This window comes from Vulpes lagopus, chromosome 10 (genome assembly GCF_018345385.1).
Source record: "Vulpes lagopus strain Blue_001 chromosome 10, ASM1834538v1, whole genome shotgun sequence".
Lineage (NCBI taxonomy): Eukaryota > Metazoa > Chordata > Mammalia > Carnivora > Canidae > Vulpes > Vulpes lagopus.
In genome coordinates, this window is record NC_054833.1 from 61,091,113 (window position 1) to 61,118,402 (window position 27,290).

At 40.5% G+C, this 27,290-nt stretch overlaps 1 protein-coding gene across 1 annotated transcript; it reads right to left on the reverse strand.

Moving 5' to 3' along the window:
- On the reverse strand, window positions 1–27,290 carry MYH8 (myosin heavy chain 8). Its single transcript, XM_041772187.1, has 38 exons — window positions 27,051–27,290; window positions 26,211–26,354; window positions 25,969–26,125; window positions 23,563–23,590; window positions 23,354–23,468; window positions 23,178–23,270; window positions 22,985–23,048; window positions 22,039–22,137; window positions 21,844–21,947; window positions 21,545–21,683; window positions 20,244–20,362; window positions 20,005–20,154; window positions 18,732–18,902; window positions 17,364–17,673; window positions 17,186–17,253; window positions 15,480–15,567; window positions 15,280–15,397; window positions 14,786–14,909; window positions 14,553–14,689; window positions 12,805–13,060; window positions 9,960–10,202; window positions 9,694–9,870; window positions 9,464–9,609; window positions 9,292–9,382; window positions 8,813–9,202; window positions 8,279–8,405; window positions 7,810–7,928; window positions 7,486–7,682; window positions 6,235–6,418; window positions 5,982–6,147; window positions 5,758–5,882; window positions 4,568–4,876; window positions 3,688–3,891; window positions 2,544–2,669; window positions 2,283–2,453; window positions 1,984–2,088; window positions 1,339–1,434; window positions 1–230 (listed from the first exon to the last, which is right to left on the reverse strand). The coding sequence occupies exons 1-38, from the start codon at window positions 27,258–27,260 to the stop codon at window positions 81–83; spliced, it is 5,820 nt and encodes a 1,939-aa protein (XP_041628121.1). The 5' UTR covers window positions 27,261–27,290; the 3' UTR covers window positions 1–80.

The following is a 27,290-nucleotide window of genomic DNA, read 5'->3' on the forward strand; positions in this document are numbered from 1 at the left end:
CATTAAGAGAAAAACAAGTGGCCTAGAATAGCACATTCTGTGCATTTCTTCAGCCCCTTGGCAGCATCAGGCAGATGTGTTCACTCTGCACTGATTTTCGTGTGAACCTCTCGGCTCTTCACCCGCAACTTGTTGACCTGGGACTCGGCAATGTCAGCCCGCTCCTCGGCCTCCTCCAGCTCGTGCTGGAGCTTGCGGAATTTAGCAAGATTAGTGTTGGATTGTTCCTCCTAAGAAGTAAGATAAAATTGTGAGAATTAGGGTTTGTGGTTACTGTACTTGTCACCAAACAGAATTCCCTCCTCAACTCAGATATATCCTTCTTATGGTCTGCTTGCCATGCCTGACTTCAAATCTGGACAGAATTTGTAACTTCAATTATGTATTTTTTTCATTCTAAAGAACGAAGGAAGAAACACTTCTGAAGTGGAAAGATAACGTTAGTATATAACACCCATGTGTATATGAAATCTGTTTGTGATACGTGGACTGGGTCAAAAGGAGGAAGAGAGCCATATGCCCTGACAGAGTTTAATAAGTAAATGCAAGGTCAAATTTTAACTTTGGGACAACCTCACTTAACCAGTTTTGCCATATATGTTGGTAACTCTGGTAAATGGAGAAAGGGGAAAAGTTGGTCTGGAAAGAAGCATGCAGCTGTTGGTTTTACTAATTACCATTTGAGCCTCTCCTCTCCTTTTCCCTCTCTTAACTTCCTGTCTGTGTAGGCGGTGGGGATAAGAAGCTCTCTTAACTTCCTGTCTGCTTTCTACCTACCACATTGTGTTTAGAAGAATGGGGAACACTCAGGAAAAGGGAAGCTGGAGAATCTTCTAGCATGTTCTTATTTGCCACAGGACGTGTGGAGAGAGGAGCCCCTGCTGACACTGGTAGTGTGTGAATGAGTCAGTTGGGGTAAAGATTTATGTTGGACTCTTGAGAATACTTGATTTTGTGCATTTCTAGAAGGAGAAGAGTATTTATTATGGATTAGAGTTGGGATGGTATATTCTTTGCAGTTATCAAGTAAGGTGGGTTATTTAGAACTTCGTTTTTTCCCCACAGTGCTCACAAATTGCTTAATAAAAATACCTCCTCTTGAAGTCTTATTCTATAATCAGGATTTGGGCATAAATTCATATTTATAATATGAGTGGTATATTTTATTTTGCTTTTTTTCTCATTGACACATTCTCTTAATACTTTTTCTTTTCTTTTCTTTTCTTTTCTTTTCTTTTCTTTTCTTTTCTTTTCTTTTTTCTTTTCTTTCTTTTTCTTAATACACTTTCTACCCCAAAAGAAGCTTTCTTCTTCTCTGAAGGGCTTAAAGATACTCACAGCCTCCTCAGCTTGTCTCTTGTATGATTTCACCTTCGCCTGTAATTTATCTACCAAGTCCTGCAGCCTGAGGACATTCTTGCGGTCTTCCTCAGTCTGGGGGTTTGAAAAACAATCTGCATTCAGTACAATGAAATGAGCCTCCTACAGGTAGTAAAATAAATCACTTTGGTATGATGGCAGGTGGGCCTGGGGTAAACTTGGTCAATGCTGAGACTTCCTCCATAGTATTAATAGTAGCTATTTTTGCTGAACATCACCATATGTGGGTGCTGTGTTAGGGGCTTCTACACATGTTCTGTAATATCACCTCCCTACTCCCTACATGTTGTTACTCTGTTTTATAGGGAATGAAACTAAGGTTTAGGGTATTAAGTAACTTACCCAAGTTCAAAAATTAAGAGAGGCCAAATTAGAACTAATATTTAGTTTATCTGACTTTAAAACCTATGTCCTTTTTTCTGGTATTGCTGTTTTCAAAGGCCTCCATGCCTTTCCTAGCTTAGGATAAACAGTTCTATCATTTGCCCTTGTATTTATATATCAAGTTCACGTGGATCTGACTGTGAGTACCACATAGTTACCAGATTGTCAGTTTCCCTTTGGGCAGGAAGTCTGGATATTCTAAAAAACTATTCCCCTTACCTGGTAGGTGAGTTCTTTTACTCTTCTCTCGTGTTTCCGCAAACCTTTAACAGCCTCAGCATTACGTTTCTGCTCACTTTCAACCTCTCCTTCAAGCTCATGTACCTACAATCAAGAAAGATACATATGCAGCCAATCTTGGGGGCTATTAATTAGCTCAGGACCTGCTGAAGATACTGAGTGGATGTCCTCAGCCTCAGGACGAAGATGGGCATCAATATGTAGGGAGAGAGAGAGATAGGGGGAGTCCCCTTAGCCCCTTCCCAGATTCCGAAAGATTGAGAGATTGAGAGACCCACCCTGGCCTCCAGTTTCTGGATCTGCTTCTTCCCACCCTTCAGGGCCAGCTGCTCAGCCTCGTCCAGACGATGCTGCAGGTCCTTCACTGTCTGCTCCATGTTCTTCTTCATCCGCTCCAGGTGGGCACTGGTGTCCTGCTCCTTCTTCAGCTCCTCGGCCATCATGGCCGCCTGATTAGTAAATACACCAGGACAATAAGGAAATCTAGTAATGGCAGGTAACACACGTGTATCAGTAAAACAAGTGCTTATCTTGCTCACATCTGTGATGGCCTTCTTGGCCTTCTCTTCTGCATTACGTGATTCTTGAATGACTTCCTCCACTTCACTCTGGAGTTGTGAAACATCATTTTCCAATTTTTTCTTGGTGTTGATCAGGCTGGTATTCTGTTAAAAATAGTCCATCAGAATTTCAAAGACTTGCTATTTGCCAATGTGGGCTTTTATAGATGTCTTACTTGTTGGCTTGTGCAGGGGACCTAATGGCAAGTTTACTATTCAGCTTTAAATATTTGTTCAGTGCAAAATATTAATCATTTGAAAAGTCGGAACATGCCTCTCCCCCCCGGTCCCCTTGTCTGTCTAATTTTTGCATAAGGACTTGGGATTTTTAAGAATGCCAATACTAATTACTCTTTCAATTATATTTCAGTCAGACCTTACTAATATTCTATTCTTAAAAGGTTGGAAATAATAGAAAACAATGAATTCTTTTTGTGAGTGCCTGGCATTGGGAGTTTTTTAGTTAGAAAGGATCTGTTCTCTGTTAACTTTTATAGTTTGCTCCCTGGGGGAATACTGAATTAGTTTTATGAAAACATTTTAAATTCTAACCCAGTGGTTCTCAGAGGGAATCAACACTGCTGTAATGGGTATTTGGAAATATTTGTAGGTAGATATTTTTGCTTGTGAAAATGACTACCCAGTGCTACTGCATTTAATGTCCAGGCACATCAACAGTGTCCTGTAGGACACAAGGACAGTAAGCACAATACTAAACGCAGAAGGACTCCCGACGAGAAACACTACATGGCACATTTTTGGATTTTGGAGTTAACAGATCATGTTTATTCAAGTTTATTCTACATCATGGTTTTCAAAATAATCTAAAGAGTCAAACCCAGTTTTAAATAAAATGTTCTCCTTTTTCTTGGTAGAAAGTCTGAGGAACACATAACCAAAATATCGCCTACAATCCTATCATTCCAAGATAACTGCAGTTAGTATTTTAGAGCATATCCCCCATCCTTTTTTAAAATATACACATTTTGTATTAAAATGGAGTATTTCCCCACTATTTTCCAGTATAATTATACACATAATTATTAAATGGAGTATTTCCCTGTTAGGTAATGGATCCATCACTTAACCGTACACCAACATTTGTTTGATGCGAAGGTCTTACCTGGGTGTGGAGGAGCTGGACGCGCTCACTGGCATCTAGGAGCTCCTGCTCTGCAGTTTTCCTGCTCCTCTCTGTCTGCTCCAGAGTGGCTCTCAGCTCCTCGATCTCAGCCTGCAGCAGGTTGGCTTTGCGCTCCACCATGGCCAGCTGCTCCTTCAGGTCCTCCTGGCCTCGGAGAGCATCATCCAGGTGGAGCTGAGCGTCCTGTCAAGTTAAAAAAAAAAAAAAAAAGCCATAGACACTCTGAAGAGGATGTGAACATCCGTGGAGGTGAACTGGAAGAAGGTGCTGGTGCCAGGAGCAGGAAATGACTGGCCTGTTATTTGAATTAGTGTGAAAATGGTGATGTCACTGGCTTAGGTGAGCAAGAATGATCAGGAGACAGATTGTCATTCTATTTATGCCATTAACTGGTTATTTTTTTCATGTGTGAGTAACCAGTGGCTGTCATTTATAGACTGTTTTCCATATGCTCCCCCCAGTACTTGACATCTGTTATCTCATTTGGTTCTCACAGGAACCCTATGAGGTGAGTAGTTTCATTCTTATTTTGTAGAAGCAGCAGCAGAGGTTCTGAGAGGTTTAACTCATTTGCCTAAAATCAGGCAGCCATTAAGTAACACAACTAAGGCTCCACTTCAGGCTTATTGGTACCAAAGTCTTGTACTTTCTTTCATATCAAAGCTTATCTTGGGGCTTCTGTTTTTTTATATAGCATTTCTGTAAAAATATATTCTGTGCACATTTCATTTAGCTGTTTCCATACTGTGAGCTGCATAATTTGTTAAAAGAAAAAACTAGATTGTTTAGCACAAAGATACTTTGCTGAATGGAGAACAGGTCATTTGCCTGACTTAGCTATTTATGTGGACCTGTTTACCTTCAGGATGCTTTGGGTGTTCCTGTAGTTCCTCAAACTCTCTGCAGCCAAGCGGTTGGCATGATTCAGCTGGATCTCCATCTCATTGAGGTCTCCCTCCATCTTCTTCTTGACTCTCAGAGCATCATTCCTGCTCCTGATCTCAGCATCGAGGGTGCTCTGCATCGACTCCATGATCCTGATGTGGTTTCTCTTCAGCTGGTCAATTTCTTCATCCTTCTCTGCAATTTTCCTGTCGACTTCAGACTTGACTTGGTTCAGCTCTAGCTGGATGCGCAGAATCTTTCCCTCTTCGTGTTCAAGAGATGCCTTAACAAAACAATGATCAGTTAATGATGGAAAATAACTTGAATATTTGGAGTATATTCCCTTGTGAGCTGAACTCTTACATCAATTTGTCTGATTTTATAAATTTCAATACAACAGTTCCAGGAACTGCTAGGTAAATTCATTTTTTTTGTTTGTGTATTCAGTCATAGATCATACAGGGCAGTTCTGTAATAAAGGTGCTTTATAGAGTATGAAGTGCTATATAAATATTATTTATGTGAGTACTAACAAAACTTACAGTTAAACTCGTACTAAACATGAACTCTTAATCTGTTTTTTACATTAAAATGTTTGTAGGAATTCTCAGTTTTAAAACATTTTTCTGATTATAAAATGTATGTTCACTGTAGGACATAGAGCAATATATAAAAACAAAGAAAAACCTCCTATTGTGCCCCCCCACCCAATGATAATCGTTTTAATGTGGTACATTGTTTCTAGTCTTTTTTCCTACTTATATATATTTTTGGGTGATGAAATTATAGTGTATATTCAAATGTGTCTTCACTTTAAAAATTAATGTCTACCATAAATATTTCTCTATATTAATTATATTTAATGGTTGTATACAATTGCATCATAATGAATGTTCCATAGTTTGCTTCATCTTGTTCTTGGATTAGACATCTTTGTGCTTAAAGATTTACCTCTATTGAAGGTAATTTTCTTGAGATAGATTCTTACAAAAGTGGTGGGTCATAGTATTACTTTTTAAGGCTTTTGATAACTATTGCCAAATTGTCCTTCATAAAGCTATACGAGTTCATATTCCCACCAGCTCTGTAATAATGGGTCCATTGCTCACATTGAGTATTTTCACTTATGTCTTTGAATTTTCCTCACAACCTGGTAATACGTACTTCTGCTTCCTCTAAGGCAGCCTGAATGTCACATTTCTCTTGTTCCACTTGCTTCTTTATTTTCTCCAATTCATGGATTTGCTTCCCTCCCTCAGCAATCTGCTCAGTGAGGTCAGAAATCTCCTCTGTGGATGAACAGACAAGAGAGTAGTAGTCAGACTGAGGTAACAGGGAACCTAACTGCCAGCTCTTGCCAGGGCCGTTGGAAGTTCAAGAGCACTCACGCTGCAAGTTCTTGTTCTCTCTCTTTAGGGTTTCCACTTGATCTAGGGATTCCTCATAGGCATTCTTGACCTTGAACAGCTCAGTGCTGAGAGTGCGAGCCTCCTTCTGGGAGGCCTCCAGTTCAGCCTGAGTTTCCTCATACTTCTGTTTCCACTCTGCCAGAACCTAAAAAGCAGCAGATTGTCAGCTGCTGCAAGGAAAAAGGGAGACCACATAAAACATTGATGAAGTTTATTAAGTAGGCCTGGGCACCTTGTCAAAGTTCCTCTGCTTTTTGTCAAGAGCAGCGCAGGCAGCATTAGATCTCTCCACGTCCAGCATGAGGTCCTCCACCTCATTTTGGAGCCGCTGCTTTGTCTTCTCCAGGGAAGCACATTTGGCGTTCACAGCTTCTACGTGCTCCTCAGCTTCCTGCAGACGCTGGGCCAGCTTCTTCCTGAAACGTTAGCCAGGCAGTTATGGAGAGTGGTTTAGAACAGCGACAAGAGATAACACCCTAGGCCCCTTTGACAGTCCTACTTCTACAATGGCAGGTAACATATCGTTACTCAAACTGTGGCATCCAGAACTGCTTTCTTGATTGGTCCTGTATGAAAAGGTCCAAAGTGGTGAGCACCTGGATTCAGTTCTTTGAGGCTGCTGTTAGTGCTCCATTGTATGTGTCTTACTACATAAGTAATTCAGGGCTTTCAGGACTTCAGGATTGAGTATGGTTGCAGAAAATGATTATCCAGGACAATTTTGCTGAGTGGTGTAAATGTCTTCTCTCATTCCAGAAAGGATATGAGGCTAACTAGGTATTTTATTGAGCAAAAATGTACTGAGACTATTTATTTGCTTTCTTAGACTTTCTATTTCATTTATGTACTTTTTCCCTAGAGAAAACCAGGGAAAGTTTCTTTAGAAACTTTGTGACAAAAAGCAGGTGAAGCATGGTGATTCCTTCTGAGTCACCTATATTCTTCATTGCCCCATCATGTGCCAGTTCTGCATCTTTAAGGTATAGGAAAGCCTTTAACCCTGAAGCCCAAGAAGATCTACTTGAAGGTCCTCTTTGATCTATACTTGATCTATGAGACTAAGCTTTATTTTATTTAGGCCAGCCCTGGACATTATGTACAGTTTAGTGGCCTCCAGCATGAGGTTGGAGAGCTGTGTCTTCCTACTGCAGGACTGAAGAAGGTGGTCTCTGGAGTCAGAATATCTGGTTCTAATCCTAGCCATACTGTGTATTAATCATGTGCCCTTGGGTTGGTTGGTTAACCTCTCAAATCCTGTTCCCTTGTTTGAACATAGGGATAAAACATGATGTTGCTATGAAAACTAAATGAGCTAATGGGTATATATAAATACTTGACACATAGTGTCCTCTCAGTAAATTTAGTGTGTGCTGTTGCTGTTGTTACCATCAACAACATCATCATCATAGTGTTCAGGATTGCTGCTGAGTTGTGCAGCTAGGAAACCATGTTCTTTTCCTCCCTCAGCGTTTGCAGCACGTACTTGGCCTCCTCCAACTCCTCGGTGCGCTGGATGGCGTCCGTCTCATATTTGGTCCTCCACTGGGCCACCTCGCTGTTGGCCTTGGACAGCACCCTCTGCAGCTCGGCCTTGCCCTCCTGCTCCTCCTCATACTGTTCCCGCAGCAGGTCACAGTCATGGCGGGAGGACTGCAGGGCGTGGGCCAGGGCGTTCTTGGCCTGCAGGAGGACTAGTTTCGTGACTTAAATTCATTTATTTAGTGATACATAATTTACATACCCAGAGTAGAATCTGAATGGACATGTTTAGATTTGCTCAGCCAAGATGATCTTTGGTAAAACTCACTTTAGTTTCTTCCTCCAGCTGACGTTTCAGCTCCTCAATCTGCTGTGTAGATGCTTGTTTGCTTCTTGAAAGCTGAGAGACTAAAGCATCTTTTTCATCTAATTGTCGGGAATACTCACCTAAGAATAATAGAAGTAAATGAATTGGTTAACAGCATAAAAATAAGCTTAAGCTTTCATACCTGTGTATACCTATACATTTATTTATATATCAAATATATACTTTATCTGCTTGTAAATATGAGTTTAGAACTGATTAGTACTGGCAGTAAAAAGCACAGATAGCACAGGAGTGTAGCAAGTAAACTATCCTGTCAATTCTTGCTTTGTATTCTTTTTGACCTGCTCAGCAGATTCTAACAATTTGTTTATTCCTCTGTAAAATGGGAGGGAGTATTGCTGTTTCTTCAGAACCCCTGGAATCACTTTTATCTAGCATGCAGTTTCAGAGTCCAGGGAAAAGTCCCCACCTGCTTCTGTCTGCAGACGCGCTCTCTGAGCTGTCAGGTCATTGATCAGCCGTTGCTGCTCCTCTTCCTTGGTCTTAAGTTCACTCACCTGATCTTCTAGAGTGCGACACATCTTTTCAAGGTTCCCCTACAGGACATGTAGCAGTGAAAGATGAGACATTGAATGCAGTAAAAAACAAACAAAAACGTTAAAACTTGATTCTTCAGGTATATTTAGAGTGAATAAACTCAAGTGTGAGTGGAAAGTTATGGCACAAACTTGATGGGACAGGCTAGGATTCAAGCATGGTGAGTATGGAATGTCCCTGAAGTGACCATTGTTAGAGCCCATTCATTTTTTCCAGTGATATTGACACTTGATTAAAGGGGATTTTGAAATAGTCTTAATAGGTCATAAGTAAGCACTAACAAAACTGACATAGAATGGAATATATTAGAATAGGAAATACTAGATTAGTGCTATAAACTGCTAGCAAACAATGTTTAGTGACAGAACAATGAATGTTACCATCATTTAGAGATGGTATTGGGTACCTTGGCTTTGGAAATGGTCTCTGCATTACTGGCAAGGTCATCGATCTCCATCTTCATCTCGCTCTTCTCCTTCTCCAGCTTCTGCTTGACCCTCTGCAGGTTGTCTATCTGCTCCCCGAGCTCAGCCACACTGTCCGCGTGCTTCTTTCTCAGGGTAGCCGCTGTGGCTTCGTGCTGCAGGGTGGCCTCCTCCAGGTCCCTGCGCATCTTCTGGAACTCGGCCTCCCGCTTCTTGTTCATCTCAATCTGGGCAGATGTGGCCCCGCCAGCTTCTTCCAGGCGCTCACTGATCTCCTCCAGTTCCCGGGAGAGGTCAGAGCGCTGCTTCTCTGCTTTGGCCCTGGAGGCGCGCTCTGCCTCGATTTCCTCCTCCAGCTCCTCGATGCGGGCCTGGGAGTAACACATGCACAGTAACATAAACTCATCTCAACCTCAGGGCTTTTGGCGTACAGAGAAAAAATGAAGGGGAGGTGGTTCACCTGCAGTTCTTTGATCTTCTTCTGTAGTTGAATTTCTATTGCTTGCTCATCTTCAATTTTGCTTAGCAGATTGCTGATTTCAAATTCTTTCCTTTAGACAGAAGAACAAGACATATTAGTACTCCTGAATTGAAAGATGGTATCACATGGAATTTTTTTCTGGAGTGCCTACTTCTTGAGTTTCTCATCAAGTTGCTGCTTGTCATTTTCGGCATCCATTGTGGATTCTTGGGCCAATTTTAGGTCTCCCTCTAGTTTTCTCTTTGCCCTTTCTAGATCCATTCGAAGTTTCCTTTCTTGCTCTAGAGACCCTTCAAGCTAATGAGAAAGGAAAACGTATTAAATACTGAAAATGTATTTAAAAAAAAAATCCTTCCAGTGTATAATCAGAAACACACTTACATCATCCACTTGCTGCTCTAGCTTGGTTTTAGCTTTGGTCAGGGTGTTGACTTTGTCCTCTTCTGCCTGCAGGTCATCCAGGGTCTGCTGGTGGGCCTCTTGGAGGGCCTTCTTCTCCTTGGTCAGCTTTGCGATGGTTTCATCCAGGCCTGCCATCTCTTCTGTGAGGTTTTTTACCTTGAAAAATTAAAGAAATGATACCTGCTCTAAAGCAGCTTACTAGGGGGGCAGAATCTCTCTGTGGTGGAACAGAATATGTTTCATACCTTGTTCTCTGTGGCATGCTTCTCCTTTTCGACCTTGGCCAGGGTCAGCTCAAGGTCGTCAATATCTTTCTTGAGCTCTGAACACTCATCTTCCAGTTTCCTCTTCTTGGCTGTCAGCTCAGCATTGATCTCCTCTTCATCCTCTGCTCTTTCAGTCACCTCCTTGATCTTGGCCTCCAGCTGGATTTTGTTTTTAATCAGTTGTTCACACCTTTCCTCTGCATCAGCCAAGGCGTCAGCTTCCTGTGGAGAGATTCATTAAGGTCTTTAGAGAACTTGTTACAATTTTGAACTTGTTCTTTGCACAATATAGTAGTGTTTGCTGAATGCTGGTAACTTCTTCAGTATGAATATAAATTAAACTTAATTGAACATTATTACATGGCCTGGAGAAATGGAGCTAATTAAAAGCGAGACTATAGATTTAGAAACAAATTAATGTGAAAAATGATTGGTTTGAAGCAGTTGAGTACAAAGTAGTGTCTAGAGGAGTGATAGGCCACGGGAAGCCTGAGTTCTTGTCTCAGTATTTCCTCCATATGGATGAACATAGGCAAATGACTTTATTCCTTTATTCTCAATTTTCTCATGTAGTTGAGGAGGTGGGAATAAACGATTGCTAGGAACATTTCAGCTGCAATATTCAAAGATTTTGATTTAGATTGGTTGGATTTGGTTTTGATCATTCCCTGTTCACCTCAAGCAACTAGTTGTTAGACTGAATTTTAAAAAGGAAAGAAAAAGAACTTAAATAATTTTATGCCTGTGAATACATTTTCATGCACATTTGTTATATGCTTACAACCTTCCTGATAGTCCATAGCAGTGCTGTAACTGTCCACAGTTTTCATTTCCATCTTAAGGATCACCTTTTAGTCTCAACATGAATTTTAGAATATGCAAGAAAATATAATTTTAAGGCATTACATAGCTCCATAGAGTTTTTATGAGTAACTGAAAAACTCAAATAAAAATCAGCTCAGCCTTATTAAAGTACTCTGGCCTGGGGAATTTCTTTAACTTCTCACTCAGTGTTTTGTTCATAGATTATGTGTTTTAAATGCTTAAACAGATGATAATAGGGAACTTCCCAGGGTTCCTTTGCTTTTATTTTTAATAGTGATGCATTCATAAGTGTTCTCTCCCTGACCGATGGTAAGAACTGTGAAGAGGCTGTTGGTCATGTGTTTTAGGGAAAATACAGCCTTCATGTAAGTGAAAGTATCAGAAGGGAAAGTTGATAGCTTAAAATTTGGGGGTAAACTATTCTTTTCACAGGTTTCTTTATGACACTGGTGGGCTTCTGGACCATAGAAATGGGCAATTATGCTTGGCCAGAACACTGGTCCAAACTATCCCCTATTCTGATTACAGCTCCTTCCTGAGCCAAGTAAACAGAAGCCTTAAGAACTGGGAAGAATCGGGATCCCTGGGTGGCGCAGCGGTTTGGCGCCTGCCTTTGACCCAGGGCGCAATCCTGGAGACCCGGGATCAAATCCCACATCGGGCTCCTGGTGCATGGAGCCTGCTTCTCCCTCTGCCTATGTCTCTGCCTCTCTCTCTCTCTGTCTCTTTCTGCGTGACTATCATAAATAAAATAAAAATTTAAAAAAAAAGACAAGAAGAAAAAATAGGAAGAAAATTCCTTCTAGGCTTTTAACTGCTTCTCATTTAAAAAAAAAAAAAACTGGGAAGAATCACAGAGGGAACTTGGCTCTACCTCACACCCTGGTTGCTTAGTTCATGTAACTGCAAACAGATTTACTGAGCTAAATCTCAGGGGTTAGGCATGGAGAGAAATAAGAATAAGGGGCACCGGCACCCCAGTGTTTATAGCAACAGTGTCCACAATAGCCAAACTATGGAAAGAGCCCAGATGTCCTTCGATGGATGAATAGATAAAGAAGATTGTGTGTGTGTGTGTGTGTGTGTGTGTGTGTGTATATACACTCAATGGAATATTACTTAGCCATCAGAAAGGATGAGTCTTGTCATTTACATCGATGTGGATAGATAGAACTGGAAGGTATTATGCTGAGTGAAATATGTCAGTCAGAGAAAGACATTTATTATATGGTTTCACTCATGTGGAATATAAAAAACAGTGCAGAGGATCATGGGGGAAGGGAGAGAAAAATAAAACAGGACAAAATCAGAAAGGGAAACAAACCAGAAACTCTTAATCATAGGAAACAAAGGGTTGCTGGAGGGGAGGTTGGTGGGGGGGATGGGTAAATTGGGTGACAGGTGTTAAGGAGGGCATGTGATGTAACGAGCATTGTCAAATCCAAGTTGCTGTGCATGGCTGTCAGGGCTCTCTGTATTCCCCAGCTCATCTGCCATTCCCAACCACAAAGCCTTTTCCAGCCAGGCTAAACAATTTGCTTATCACAAATAATTCACAACTGATAAATTATTGGACACTACCTCTGAAACTAATGATGTACTGTATGTTAGCTAATTGAATTTAAAAAATAATGGCTTTAATTTCAAAACAATCTCATAGACGTGTGTTCGGAGACTAAGACAATCCTTGTAAGGCTGAGATGAGGTATGCAAGGCAAATGGGTGCGATATCTGACTGAGATCTGGGGCATGGCGTTTAAATTCTTCCTCATGGTTGCTAGATTTATGATACTGGTGAATATGTTCTTCAGTCCTCCCTTTTCCATTTGTAATTTGGAAATCATTGTGTGTATCTTCCTCATAGGACTACTGAAAGATGAGCGAAATCCTTAAAAAAGTAACTTGAGATATTCTTTTTTAAAACAAGGCTATTTGTAAATCCAAAGTGCATATGCCTTCCAGAAATGCTTCAGTAACATGCAACATTCAGAATACTCACAGATTGAACCTGGAGCTGCAGGTCATTTTTCTCTTTTAAGAGAGTGACCATTTTTTCCTCCAGTTCCTTCCTTTTCGCCTCTGACTTGGCAAGCTCATCTTTGGTTTTCTGAAACTCTTCCTTCATGGTGGCCATCTCCTTCTCGGTCTCTGCGCTCTTGAGAAGGGGTTTGATCTTGAAGAAGAGCCTCATCCAGGGCCAGTGCTTGACGTTCATGAAGGCACGTATATTGTACTGGATGCAGAAAAGGGCTTCTCTGAAATGACGTAAAAATATCAGTGTAGATCCATCCATTAGGGGCAGTGTTATCATCACTTTTTATTTTACATGCAGGTTCCCCTTGTGATGATCCCAGGTGTAAATGATCAATCAGATTTTGTATATGCTAAATGCAGGCTTTATATAGACACAGACACACTCAAACTAGTGCTCAGTGTAATCATGTTGCTAATGTGTACTGCTCATGTTGAATAATTGTGTTCTCACGACCCTGCCACACTAGCAAAGGAGCAGACTTGAGAGCAGGAATGCTTTGCACATATAAACAACACATACCAATTTAAGATCATTTGAGCTATTATAATACTAGTGATTTGGGAGTGGATGTGGCAGTTGTGAATTGGTTGTGCCGCTGGGCCATTGGCCTATGGAGTGAGCTGTGAGATGATGCTGGGTGCTTTCAAAGTTGCCTCATCTGAGGAACTTAGGATTTAGCACATCTTTCTTGAAGCCTTTCCTCTTATTTTGATTATCACTGAAGTATCCACTCAAAAACTTTTGTTAGCTTCTTCAGATAATACACTGGCTTTTCTCAGATTCTTTCAAATGTCTCATTCTTATATGCTTAATTAGATTGTTAGTATCCGCAAGCAATTTAACATGCATTGAGCATGCAGATTTGTTTCTTTTAAATACAAGTTTTAAATAGTAATAAAATATACCCCTTCTGTAAACTGTAGCACTAGACTAGCAAGGTTTGACTATCTTGTAGCAATCTGTAATGCCTTTTCAAGCTTATTAAAATGTAAATTCTATTTCTGTATAGGTCCAAATTACAAGAACCATGACTCTGAGAATGCAAATACCATGACACAAACCATAATGTAGACACATGGGAAGGACTTGGGAACACTTATAATGCAAATCCAATAAGCACAGAGAAGCAAAATGAATGCAAAATGTGTGTGTGTGGTGGGGGCAGGGAATGCAGTAGTGCTGGGTAGATACAGCTGAATGAGGCTCATTGGAGAAAGGAGAAGTGCAAGTTCTGAATTGGTAAATAGGTAAATTAGGATGAGGAGAAAGGCTGGGGCAAACATGGAAACAGGAGATAAGCAAATTGTTTAGCCTAGCTGGAAAAAGCTGTATGATTGGGAATGACAGATGAGCTGGGGAATACAGAGACCCCAGACAGCCACGCACAGCAACTTGGATTTGACATGAGAGGCTGAGTGGGGGAGGGGTGTGGGGGTGGGTAGGTAGGGGTCCCCAGACTGAGATATGGCATGATGAAAATCATGCTTATTGCAAATTATTCAGGTAGCTCTATGCGAGGTGCTTGGACCAGGAGAAATTGAAGGGAGTCCAAGTATGAGGGTTTAAGCAAAGGCAGATATATTTTAAGAGTGAGTTCTGAACTGCACAAGAAGCATTTATTAGCCACAAAATGAAAGTTAATAAATGAGAAAGGCTGAGTGATAGTCCGAAAGGACTCTCTTTACTAAACAGATGATCTGCATGGTTGTTACCTCCTTTGCAACATCTTCTGATATTCTACCCTCATTAGGAATCCCCTGCAGACGGCTTGGGTTCTTGTTATAATTTGGGACAACTTTTCATCTCTCATTTCTTCTAGAAGACCCAGAAGGCCAGCTTTGAAGAAAACCTGGAGAAAAGGAGAATCATTAGTCTTCTTCGTGGTACAGGAGATACAGAAATAGCAGAAGGGTACGGATCAGGTAGGAATAAATGGCAGCTATACCTTGGTATGTCCAAATTTATACTGGGTGTGATCAATATCAATAGAGGCAAGAAGTTTCTCAGAAGCCTTCTTGCTGTCGATGAACTGTCCCTCTGGGATAGCACTTGCATTTAAAACTTTGTATCTGTTCAGTCAAACAAAGAAAAGAATGATTAGGGAAGTATGATTATATGGGGAGACCAAATGACCCAAAAAGGAAGTATCAGCAAAGATGTGAGAAAAAAAGTAAAAGTAGAAAATCCAGCTGTCCTATAAGTTCAAATAGTAAAACAATGTGATTTTTCTGTAGTCTAATGCACACCTTCTTCCTGTTTGTAAGAAATACCATCTCTTCCAAACTGTTATCCTGTCCTGTTTCCACAAGACTTTATCATCTGATTTCTCAATTTTACAATTTACTAAGCAGGGGGCATGAAATACAATGAACAAAAGACAACGATTAAGATGATAAAGTGTTCACAGCATTCAGTGAAATACAGCAAAGAGTGACTGGCCTTTGTTTAAAATCCCCATAAAGGATCCTGCTTGGGAACCCCTTCCTGCAGATGCGGATCCCTTCCAGCACACCGTTACACCGCAGCTGATGCAGGACAAGTTCATGCTCCATGGCCCCTAAGAGGAAGAATACACATGCCTTATTTCATGGTCTAAAGCAAACATCCTGGCGCTTGTTTGGGTATCAGAAGTGTCTTACCTGGTGTTTTGGTTTCATTGGGGATGATGCACCGTACAAAGTGGGGGTGAGTGCTCCTCAGATTGGTCATCAGTTTATTTAAATTTTCCTAGAAAACCAGACAGAAGGGACTTGATGAGAAAGTTTTATCTTGGATTGCTTTTTTTTAATTATTTGGTGTGAACCTAGGCACTTGCTTAACTGTTAGGGATAAGCCTGTGAGGCTTCAATTGGTCTGTATTTTTAAGGTCTCCAGAATTCTAGCCTGACAAATAACCACAAGGCCAAAGTGCTCGGAAGAAATGTAGCTCTCCAGGGTATTCATTTATAACACCTAGGATCTATTCTATAAACAAACTGCAAATCCCATATCCTTGATGCACAGGAATTGTTTTCGACTGGGAATCAGACAAAAGACTGTGGTCTCATTCTGCCACTAATGAGCTGCTTGACTCTGTAAAATTCTCTTCGTCTCTCTGGGCTTTAATTCGAAAAGAGTTGAGATTACCTCTAAAACCTCTTCCATCTGTCTCAGTGCTAGTAATTTTCACAGTAGTTTACATTGGGAACCTAGGTTAGTGCTTGTCCTGCCTTTACCATTCCTTCCTCTCAAGTTTATTATTATCCCTGGGACCTGTCTTCTTGTTTTGTACTGTTTTTGTTTTGCTTTGTTTTGTTTTTAAGAATCTAAAAACCTGAGACTGTATAATCTTGTATAGGTGGGTATTGGGTGCCTGGGAATGATTCACAGCCTGAAGCATCTTGGGAGGGGTGTTATTCCAGAAAGAGTAATTGTTTATGACTGATTATGATGTTTTATTCAACTATAGAAAACTCACATGTAAATATTTCTTAATATTTTATAGGTATACTCTTTGAGAGAAGACAAAGTTGCTTTGTTTTCTTTCATATCTCAGTTAACTATTAAGAGAGAGAATAAGTACTGTGAGCTTCTAATCTTGAAGATGTGTGCAAGGATAAGTTGATGAAGCAAGAGTCTACTTGGTGAGATGATGCAGATTGGTAGTGAGAAAGGAAAAGAACAGGCCAGTTTCCCTATTTCATTGATGGGTTATATAGCCTTTAGTTTTAAAAGGAATGAGACTTAGCTATACAGATTCTGACAAAGCAGCCCTGAGTCCAGACATTTCACATACTTCCCTTTGGAAGAGTCTGTTTTTAAGCTACCTAACAAAATCACATTATTTGTAGTAAAATTATTTGTTATTTTAATTTTAAGAGATATTTTCTAGGTTAATCATCCACATAAATTACTACGCTTGACGTTAGATGATTTTCAGTCATTACAAAAAATTGAATCCACCTCAGAGGACCAACATGTGATGGAAGTATGTGCTAAATAGTGTGTCTCTGGTTCACTGTCAAAGAGGAACTCAGGATCATTCTCAAAGGGCAGCGTTAGTGGAATAAAGAGAACAGCTTTCCTTAGGGACAACTTTGAAGTTCAGCTATGCTTCTTTAAAAATTAGCCTGATTACATAGTAAGAAAGCTTCTGAGGATATTTTGGCATTCCTGAACACATCAGTGATCATAATGAGGAATAATGGGTAGAGCATCTGACCCTATAAGAGAAGCATTGCATTGGTTCTGGAATGATAAGAGTGAATATTTGAACATTCCATTCCCTCTTAATTTATTCTGAACCCTATAATTATGACAATTCATAGAAACCGAATAGAGTTTTTGGGTGAAATTTGTACTTTACCCTGAAAAGGGCTGATACAGTCTGGAACGAAGAACCCTTCTTCTTAGCACCTTTCTTTGCACCACTGTCTGAGGTAGAAAGAAAAACCCATCAATTAGAGTAGAATCCTAGAGGCTGTGATGTTATATGAACATTTTGTGGGAATGGGCTTGATTTAGATTAAGAGCACAGAGAGTACCTGCTTCAGCACTAGCGTAAGTGGAAAAGAGACTGGCCAGAGTCTTCATTGCAGACTTCTGGTACAGCCCGACCACAGTGTCATTTAGGGGGTCCTTGTTCTTGTCAAGCCAGCCACCAATGTTGTAGTCCACGGTGCCAGCATAGTGGATCAGTGAGAAGTGTGCCTCAGCCTTGCCTTTGACCACTTTGGGCTTCTGGAAGTTGGCAGACTTGCCCAGGTGCTGGTCATAGAGCTTGTTCTTGAAGGAGGTGTCTGTGGCCTTGGGGAACATGCACTCCTCTTCCAGGATGGAAAAGATGCCCAGTGGCTGGATTCAGAAACGTGGACATTAGTGTCAACCTATCTTTCCGAAAAGATGCAGATGTGGTGGCTGTATCTGACTGAATTATTAGAACTGCCAAGTAAAATATGTATGTAAAATAAACTAGGGTCATAGCTCACAAAGAAACCCTTTTATCATCACTGGAGTGACTTTTCCACCATTCCTTGTCCTATTCAATCCATAGCAACATTTTCAGTTAAAAGAATAGCAGAGTACAAACTCCAAATGTCAGCACAGCATGTGTGGGCAGTTTGTTAAAATGTTCTATATTTTCACGCATTTTTGCCTATTTAATGAATTAATCTATTGTCACTGTTTTATTTTGTTTTGAAGAGGATTTACGGGCTTAACCTGATGTTTATATGTATATATGTTTTATAAAAATAAAATATTTTTATTATTTTATAATAAAAATAATCTTAACCTTATTTTTAAAACATTTTCTGTATTTAATCTCCTTAAAGGTAGATTATGGAAAATCATAAGCAATTAGACTTCTTGACTTCCAAAAAGATTATCTTTCATATAGGTCCTAGCTGGATTATATGTGTACTAATTTTTATTTAGAAAAAAAGACTTATGTTGTTGATGTCTTGGATCTTAATGGAGATAGATTCAAAACTAGTGAGGTAGTTCTGGTGGAGCAAATCATCTCAATCAAGTTTTAAAATCAGGTTTGAACTGCTGTTAGAACAAAACTTTAGGACAGAATGAAATTAAAAGCTCTGCTCCTTCTTATGTAGAAGAGGAAGTTCTAAATAGTAATTCTGTTTGTTCTGATACCCCTCCAGGGTGACAGTGATACTTTCTAGAATTGCTTCAGACACTTGGGAAAGTTATCCTTGCAATTTGCCTTTCTTTAGAAGTCAAATGGACGGGGGCGCCTGTGCAGCTCAGTCAGTTATGTGTCTGACTCCTGATTTCAGCTCAGGTCTTGATCTCAGGATCATGAGTACAAGCCCCGCATCGGGCTCCACACTGGGCATGGAGCCTACTTAAAACACAACACAACAAAACAAAAGAAATCAAAGAGTCAAACAGACCTTCTCAATAAGCTCAATGCAGGCAGCTAGGTCCATCCCAAAGTCGATGAAGGTCCACTCAATACCCTCCTTCTTATACTCCTCCTGCTCCAGCACGAACATGTGGTGGTTGAAAAATTGTTGCAGTTTCTCATTGGTGAAGTTGATGCACAGCTGCTCCAGGCTGTTGAACTGCATAAAATGAAATCTTCAACATTAAATGGATTTTTTAGCAGTAAAATTGATTACTGAAAAATTATGTTATTGAAAAAAATGGAATACAGTAATGAAATAAAATTTAAACTAATTATTGTTCTTTTAGAAGTCCTCAGGGGAAAAAAATGATCATTTTTTGACAACAGCATTTATCATGAATTCTGGGCATTATTTAAAGGCACTGGTGGCAGTTATACAGCAACACTTCTGGTAGGATCTACCTCCTTCCCAGCTCTAGACTGCATAAGCAATAACATATATTAAAAGTACAATCATAGTCCCATGAGTTATAGTTTAAATTTAAGGCTGAAAGTAATTTATTGGAAAGCTTCACTTTTTTTACCATCCCATTCTTCTAATTCAGGATAAAGTTCACATTTTCACTTTTGGCTGTCTCATTATAAGGAAAGCTTATCCTAAGACCTTTTAGTTGATGTGCAAATGGAATAATAGGCAAAATTTTCTCCTCTTCATATCAGACATTTGGCAAATTCCCTTTGCCAGGTCTGTGAAAGTAGGGACCAGATGTGGTGTAGTAATTGATGATCTGAAAGAGTCTTTGCAATAACTTACACCCGCATTTTGCACATGATGCAGCTGATGGCCTGGAGGTGAAATAGTAGGTGTCAGATGGACCTGGAACAGGAGAGACTATGACCTTTCTGTGTGCTTCTCCTCCATGGGAGATGCCCTAAGCATCTGGGTTCCTGTCCTGGCTTTGCCTTAAATGGCTGTGCCTTAAATGGCTCTTTAGCAAGAGTTTTGATTTTCCTGCATCTCTGTTTCTCCACATGTAATTAGTAGTAGTATTATTACCCTTGAGTGAGTTGTTTCAAAGATTAAATGAGGTAACATTTCAAAGTGTTTAGTGTAGTGCCAGAAATATACTGACACTTCCACAAATGCCCATTATGGTTATCATTACATTTCTGTTATTGCCTAGGTATTTGGGAGGTAACTCCTGTTCTGGGTGCAGTGTTGGAGGAAGCAATGTGGATTTGTACATGTACAGGAATACCTGTATATCAGAATCCACTCTGTTTTTGTCTCTCTTTTTATTAATACGAAGACAACTCACATCAAAGATCTCAAAGCCAGCGATGTCCAGGACCCCGATGAAGTACTGCCTGGGCTGCTTGGTGTCCAGCTGCTGGTTGATGCGGGTGACCATCCACAGGAACATCTTCTCGTAGACGGCCTTGGCCAGAGCGCCCACTGCATTGTACACCTTCATGGACAGAGTGGTGATTGTTGACGTACCAAAGACATGCTGAGAAGGCCTAGGATGTGTGTCATTCATTGAGGTCGTGCACTCACCTGCTGCACAGTTTGGCCTTTGGTGACATACTCGTTGCCGACCTTGACCCTGGGGTAGCAGAGGGCTTTGAGCAGGTCAGCAGAGTTCAGGTTCTGGAGGTAGGCTGCCTTGTCAGCGACTGCAGAGACACAATTTAAGAAATGTTTAATGGTGGAAATCCCTTTTAACCTAATTTTCTATTTTTCTCCAATCCATTTTCTTTATTATTTAAATGTTTTAAGTGATTCTATAGAAAGTCAGATGAGGTTCCCTGTGCATTAGAGCACGTACTTGCTAATAAATGGTCACTTATGCTGGCCTTTGGAGACTTTATTGCTAGTAGTTTATGAGAAATTCATCAACAATTAACATATGTCCAGTGTTTATGATGACACTTTATGTAAGACAAAAGCCACAGTGCCTGCTCTTAAGGCAGACACATTAGGTGTGGTTGGAAGGAAAAGATAAATCTTAATATTTGCTGTTATAGAGAGATAAAGGTCTGAATATTTAGATCCTTATTTCAGTTTTACTCCTCCCAATTTAGATACTAAATTTCAATGTGGATACTAAATATCACTGTGTGCCCCCTACAGAGTCTTGTTCTGAAATTCTGCTAAGGACTGTAATATAAATGTCACAGGTCAAGAACCACAGTAACTGCTGAAAAGTTTAGAGGAGGGAGAATATGTCAAGCTGGGGTGGTCGGGAAAGGCTTCAAGGAGCAGATAACTTTAGCTTCCTTGGTAGGTCCTATATGTTCCACATATGGAATACATGATTTTTCTTTCTCAGTTCTTATCTTATCTGACTGCCTAGAGTGCCTACGGGTTCATATGTAGACAATGCACACATGCGCACAGATATCTAGGGACATCCTTCACCCTCAGCTCTGTGTTGCGCAGATCCTGTATCTCCAGCCACTAGTTTACTGAGCTACTGTGGAAATAGCTAATATGCCAAGTAGTCTTTCGTACTTAGCCACCATTGCCATGGCAGAGCAGGAGTGCTGTGCCATCTCTCTCTCTCTCTCTCTCTCTCTCTCTCTCTCTCTCTGTCTCTCATCTGGCCCTAGTTGTGCTTTTTTAGATATATTTTTATAAGTGCCTATTAGGTCATTTTAACTTATTTGGGTTGTTTAAAAATGATGGAGGTTTGGGGACACGAGGGAGAAAAAGGAGTGAGGAAAATGTGCAGTGTGTAAATATGTATATGCCCTTCAGAAGTTCAGCTATAATGGAGATATGAGTTTAGAATAGGCTTCTTCTTTTTTTTTTTTTTTTTCCTGCTGTATTCTCCAGAAGGAGATTCATCTGGTAACCTTCGGTGCCATCTGGCTCGGCCTGCTCCTCCCGCTGCTTCTGCTTGAACTTCATGTTCCCATAATGCATCACGGCCCCTGTGAGCTTATAGATGGAGACTTTCTCTTCAGGAGTGAAGCCCAGGATGTCAATGGCACTCTGCCAGGAGACATGACAGGACAAAAGTTTAGGGCAGAAGAGATTAATTTATTTTAAAGAATTTATACTGTATCCTATACTGACTGTGTCCACCTCCAGTGGGCTGTTCCCATACATAAAAATTTTTTTTTTACAGTGTGTGTATGTGTATGTGACTTACATCTGTAGCCATCAGCTCCTCTTGGTCATCAATGCTGGGGACTGTGATCTCCCCTTGGCTGACGAAGGCATAGTCATATGGATTGGTGGTGATCAGGAGCATTTCTGAGTACATACAATTCAAGGTATACATTTTATATTAGAAGTTGTTAACAAAAATATTAATGTTCATCTGTGAATTTAAGTTCTTTCTTACCAATCAGATCTGGCTTCTTATTGGAAGTGATCTGATAAAAAATATGGTAGCTTCTTTCTGCCTTCAGCTGGAAAGTAACTCTAGACTTTTCTAGAAGATCTGAAAATAGAAATAGGTATTAAATTAGGGTAAAAATGCTGCTGAAAATAAATACATATATATTTTTGGGTGGGTGGGGAGATTGGGGAGGTTACAGAGGCTAAAGGAGATGGGGAGAGAATCTTAAGCAAGTTCCACACCCAGTGTGGAGCCTGATGCTGGTCTCAATCTCACAACCCTGAGGTCATGATCTGAGCTGAAATCAAGAGTCAGATGCTGAACTGACTGAGCCACCCAGGTGTCCTAATGTTGCTGAAATATTAAGTGAACCTCAGTGTTTTTGCTAAAACTGTGAGCATTACGTTAGACTCAATGAGATTTCTCCCTAATGATTGGTCATCTTGGTGCTGCATACTGGAATTCCAAATACAGCAACTACCCAAGTTCCTCACCACCTGAGAGCAGAGACTGAAGCCGTCTGATCTAGTAAAAGTAAACTTTTAATAAGGGGATCCTGTGACCCTGTATTATAATCGATCTGTAATATCTTCTCCTTCCTCATGTTATCTGAGACTTCATGGTGAGTGGCTATTTAGAAACACCTACCAAAGCTCAAATGAAGAGCAAATCACAGAGATGTAAACCTAGAGGTAACTCATAGGAACCCAGAAGTAGCCCTAGCGTGTCTCTTGGAAAAAAATATCAAAGGTACTTCTGTGGCAGGAATCTCAGGAATGTATTCCAGAACTATCAATCTGAGGAGGTCGACGGAGCATTTCGATAAGTCTGGCATTACCTTATGGGCAATACTGGCAGCAGGCTCAGAGCATACCAGGTGTTCCTGAATAGCTCTGTAAATGAAATAATTTTTCTCTCTGTTTTGATTTTCGGTGGACCTGTTACTCACATGTTTCAATATCTGCAGAAGCCAGTTTCCCTGTGGTACCAAAGTGTATTCTAATGAATTTACCCTTGAAAAGAGAAAGATTATTAAGTATTAAAAAGTTGAAGCACACAGAAAGATTGAATTGAAATAATTCAGACACGCTATCTCTGGCATGTAAGGGCTGAGAAGATCCTTCTGTGACCAGGAGACTTACAAAGCGAGAGGAGTTGTCATTCCTCACAGTCTTGGCATTGCCAAAGGCCTCCAGTAGGGGGTTGGCACTGATGATCTGATCTTCAAGGGTCCCCTGCAAAGGCAAGAGCAGTCCTTACCTCTGGGGCTCCAGACTTTCTGAGAGCCTGAGAGTCTTGAGTCTGACCCCAAACTCACCTGCATCTTGCCAGAAGTAGCTTCTTCCTTCTTCTTCTCTCCAGTGACCGCAATTGTTGCAAAGTACTGGATGACACGCTTGGTGTTCACGGTCTTCCCGGCACCAGATTCTCCTCTGTTAGAGAAGAGAAGAGATCATAACGACTGCAGCTCACATTGTCCATATCTATGACAATCACCACAAATCAGATAAGGGAATAATCACATACGTGATCAGGATGGACTGGTTCTCACGATCTGTGGAAGAGAAATCAAGACCCCCAGTCAAAAAAAAAGAAAGAATATTCAATATAAAGATTATTGAATCCATTTAGATCAAACACAGCTGTTCTTCTGACATTCTGAAGATGTCACCTATGATTTTGTTTTGGTGGTTAGTCCCCAAGGAGCGCTTGGCTCTTGGAGCAAAATTTGTGAAAATGAGAGGCAAGCTATCATCTGTTTCCTTTTGTATCTTATTCAAGACTTTGTGATGAGAAATTTCAAACAGGTATCACAGAGAGACAATTACAGAGAGCCCCCCATGTCCCCATCCTACAGTTTCAACAATTGTTATCATTTGGCCAATTTTATATCCTCTATACTCCTTCCTGTCCCATTCTCCCTGGATTTTTTAAAATATTTTTTATTTATTTAGTCATGAGAAAGAGAGAGAGAGAGAGAAAGGCAGAAACACAGGCAGAGGGAGAAGCAGGCTCCATGCAGGGAGCCCAATGTGGGACTGGATCCCAGGTCTCCAGGATCAGGCCCTGGGCTGAAGGTGATGCTAAACCGCTGAGCCTCCCAGGCTGCCCTCTCCCTCGATTATTTTAAAGAAAATCCCAAGCATTTTATAATTTCATTTATCAATACTTCAGTAAGAATGATAGAATTTTGAAGTCATGAGGAATCAGAAATTACTGAGGCCAAACTCTTTCAATTAACAAACAGATAAAGAAGCTAGGACCCAGAGAGGAATCAGTGACTTTTTGAATAATAATTATATAGCTTGTTAAGGTCAAATATATTCAGGTCTTCTGATTTCTACTTTCTCTATTTTTCTGCTACCTAGCCTCCTGCCAGGTCTTGATAGGACTAATGTGACTGCTGGTAACACTAAATAGGGAAGGGATCTGGAATTGTGAATGTGTTCAGTTAGTCTTCTGTTCCTTTTAACTTGATGTACATTTCTAAATGATAAAAACAGATGTTGTCACTAGTTATATGACTGATAACATTGGATTTATACCAATTTTCTGGTATGTTAGATCTCCAATTCTATTTGAATAAATTCTCATATCTAAAAATACTGGAGAAATAGATATAAATCTGGATGTTATTTTGATGTAGGTGTAGACTTTAGAGAACTTCAGAGTTCTCTTCAGAGCAGTGGACACAGATTTTAGAAGACACTCAAATTGATTTTTTTTCTAGTAGCAGAAAAACTATGAGATCATATCACATCTCATGGGAGCACCAGTAAGAGAACAATGTTTTAGTCTCTTTTGGCAATGCCAAAATAACATTAACCAGGTCAAATGCTGCAGTTTGGTGTGGTTTTATGTAGAAGTCATGTTTGGGAGCCCTAAGTAACTGTGAATTTGGAGCAGCCCCAAAGCTTGGGGATGGGAAACCTTGGTGGGGCAGTGGTATACATAGCAGGGTAAGTGCAGCTGCTGAGTCTTAAACCCTCCGAAATGAGCCAGCCTTTGGATCATTTCTGGAAGGTAGCTAGCTTCTGCTAACAACCAAAGAACAGTTTACTAGCATGAAATCCTCATAGAATTGCTGGCTAATTTGTAATGGAAGATTTCTATTTTATTCCTTTCTCTTCTCCCTTCTTCAACAGACGATTTAAAAACAAGGGCAGCAGAACAAGCAAATGAAAACTAAAAAAGAACAAAACCCTTTCAGTTTCCAAAACTCTATGGAACAACAGGAAACTCGGGAGTTTAAAATATCTCCAAAGGCACTACATTTGGTGTGAAGATAAAAGGTTTTAATGCCATATTTGGGCCTATAATGCATATCAAAGCTGTTTATGCTTTGATAAGACAGGAATAACAGAGTTTGATATAATTTCAAAAATATTTTCAGAGGAAGAGGTATTTTTATTTTCTTCCATTCTAGTAGGAAGAAGCTTCAGAATCATCAGGAGGAAAGTGGTAGCTCTTTATTTACACGGGTTATACCCTAAAGGCTGGCAGTTTGTTTAAAGATAAGAATTCACAAAGCTTTCTAGCTGTAGCTGGTAACTGTGTTCCTTGATCGCTGTGGATGTGCTTATTTTAAAATCATTGATTGGAACTTTTCTCCTGTTGAAATCAGAAATTACAACCTGTGGGAAAGCAGCAGACGTGTTTACAGAGGTCTATTAATTGTTTCCGCCTGGCTTCTGCTTACTAACTGGGTTAGCTTGGGCAGGTAGATCAGTGAACTCAGCCAGCTTCCCTTTACTCTCTCTAACATGGGGATGAGTGCTGTGAAGAATATATGATACTGTAGTTCTTGGAAGTTTCTTGAAAACAGTGAAGCCCCATGCGGCTACAATGTATTATTATAATCAGAGCCCAGACAGTCTGTTTGTTAAGGGTTCTGTTTCCACATTTTTGTGAATAGGTGTGTCACTCACTCACCGGTCAGCATGAACTGATAGGCATTGTCAGAGATGGAGAAGATGTGGGGCGGAGCCTCCTGGCGCTTCTTGCCTCGGTAGGCGGCCACCACCTCCGGGTTGTACACTGGCAGCCACTTGTAGGGGTTGACAGTGACGCAGAAGAGGCCCGAGTAGGTCTGAGAAAACCAGAGAGTGCAACATGTGGATCTTGTCTTTACTCAGAGAGAGAGACAGAATAAGGACATCCTGAAAGGCACTAACATAGATCATCCAGGCTGCATAACGCTCTTTGAGGTTGTACAGCACTCCAGGCTCATGCAGGTGTGTCATCATGGCCATGTCCTCGATCTTGTCATATTTCGGAGGGTTCATGGGGAAGACTTGGTCCTCTCTGACAGTCAGAGTCTGGCAAGTAAAGCAAGAGACCACTTCATATAAATGGTGGGACGTGGGGTTGGTTTGTCTATTTGCTTTGTTTATAAGACTATCATTACAGACACTTTCCATTATATTATTCAGTATTCTTTAAATAAAGGCATGAAATTATATTTGTTTCAGAGTCTGATGCTAAGAAAATATGTCTCCTATGACAAACTAGAATACTACTTTTTTTAAAAGATTTTTATTTCTTCCCACATCCCCCTGTCGCAGGTTTATTCTTATTTTATTTTTATTTTTTTTATTTATTTTTTTTTTTATTTTTTTTATTCTTATTTTAATAGGCTGAATTTTTAATTTTTCCTGGCTGTTCATTACGGGAAATTACTAATACATTATTTAGCTAAGAAATTAACAATAGTTTCCTGACCAGAGAAGCTGGCTTCTACTTCCCCCAAGTTTGGGGGTTTAGAGTGGGAAGTGGGAGTGAGGGATATGGTGGCGGCTAACTCTAGTGTGTTGAAGTCCTGTGAGCTTCTGGGAAGGGGGGACCTGAGGTTACCACTGGGAACCTCCTTTGCTGTGCAAACTGGGTGTCCGTAATGGACCAGAAGGGTGTCTATAGTGGCAGGAGACTTAGAGCTTCCCAGCAAGTAGAGCTTCACCTCCAAGTGAGGAGACCCAGAAAGACAGCCGGAGCGTTTCCTCTCTGTGTTTACTTACTGCTCCACCTTCTGTCTTCACAGTTACTTTCCCTCCTTCCTTGCTCTGTATGGTGCTCTTCACGTAGGAGGCTTTGGGCTCCGCGACAAAGACGGATGTTTTAGCATCGAAGGGCTTATTTTGGGCCTCGATCCGCTCCTTTTCGGATTTTCGGAGGAAGGGAGCGGCTTCGCCAAAAACCGCCATCTCAGCGTCTGAACTCGCGCTCATGGCTGCGGTTTCTTTAGCAGAGGATTCTGC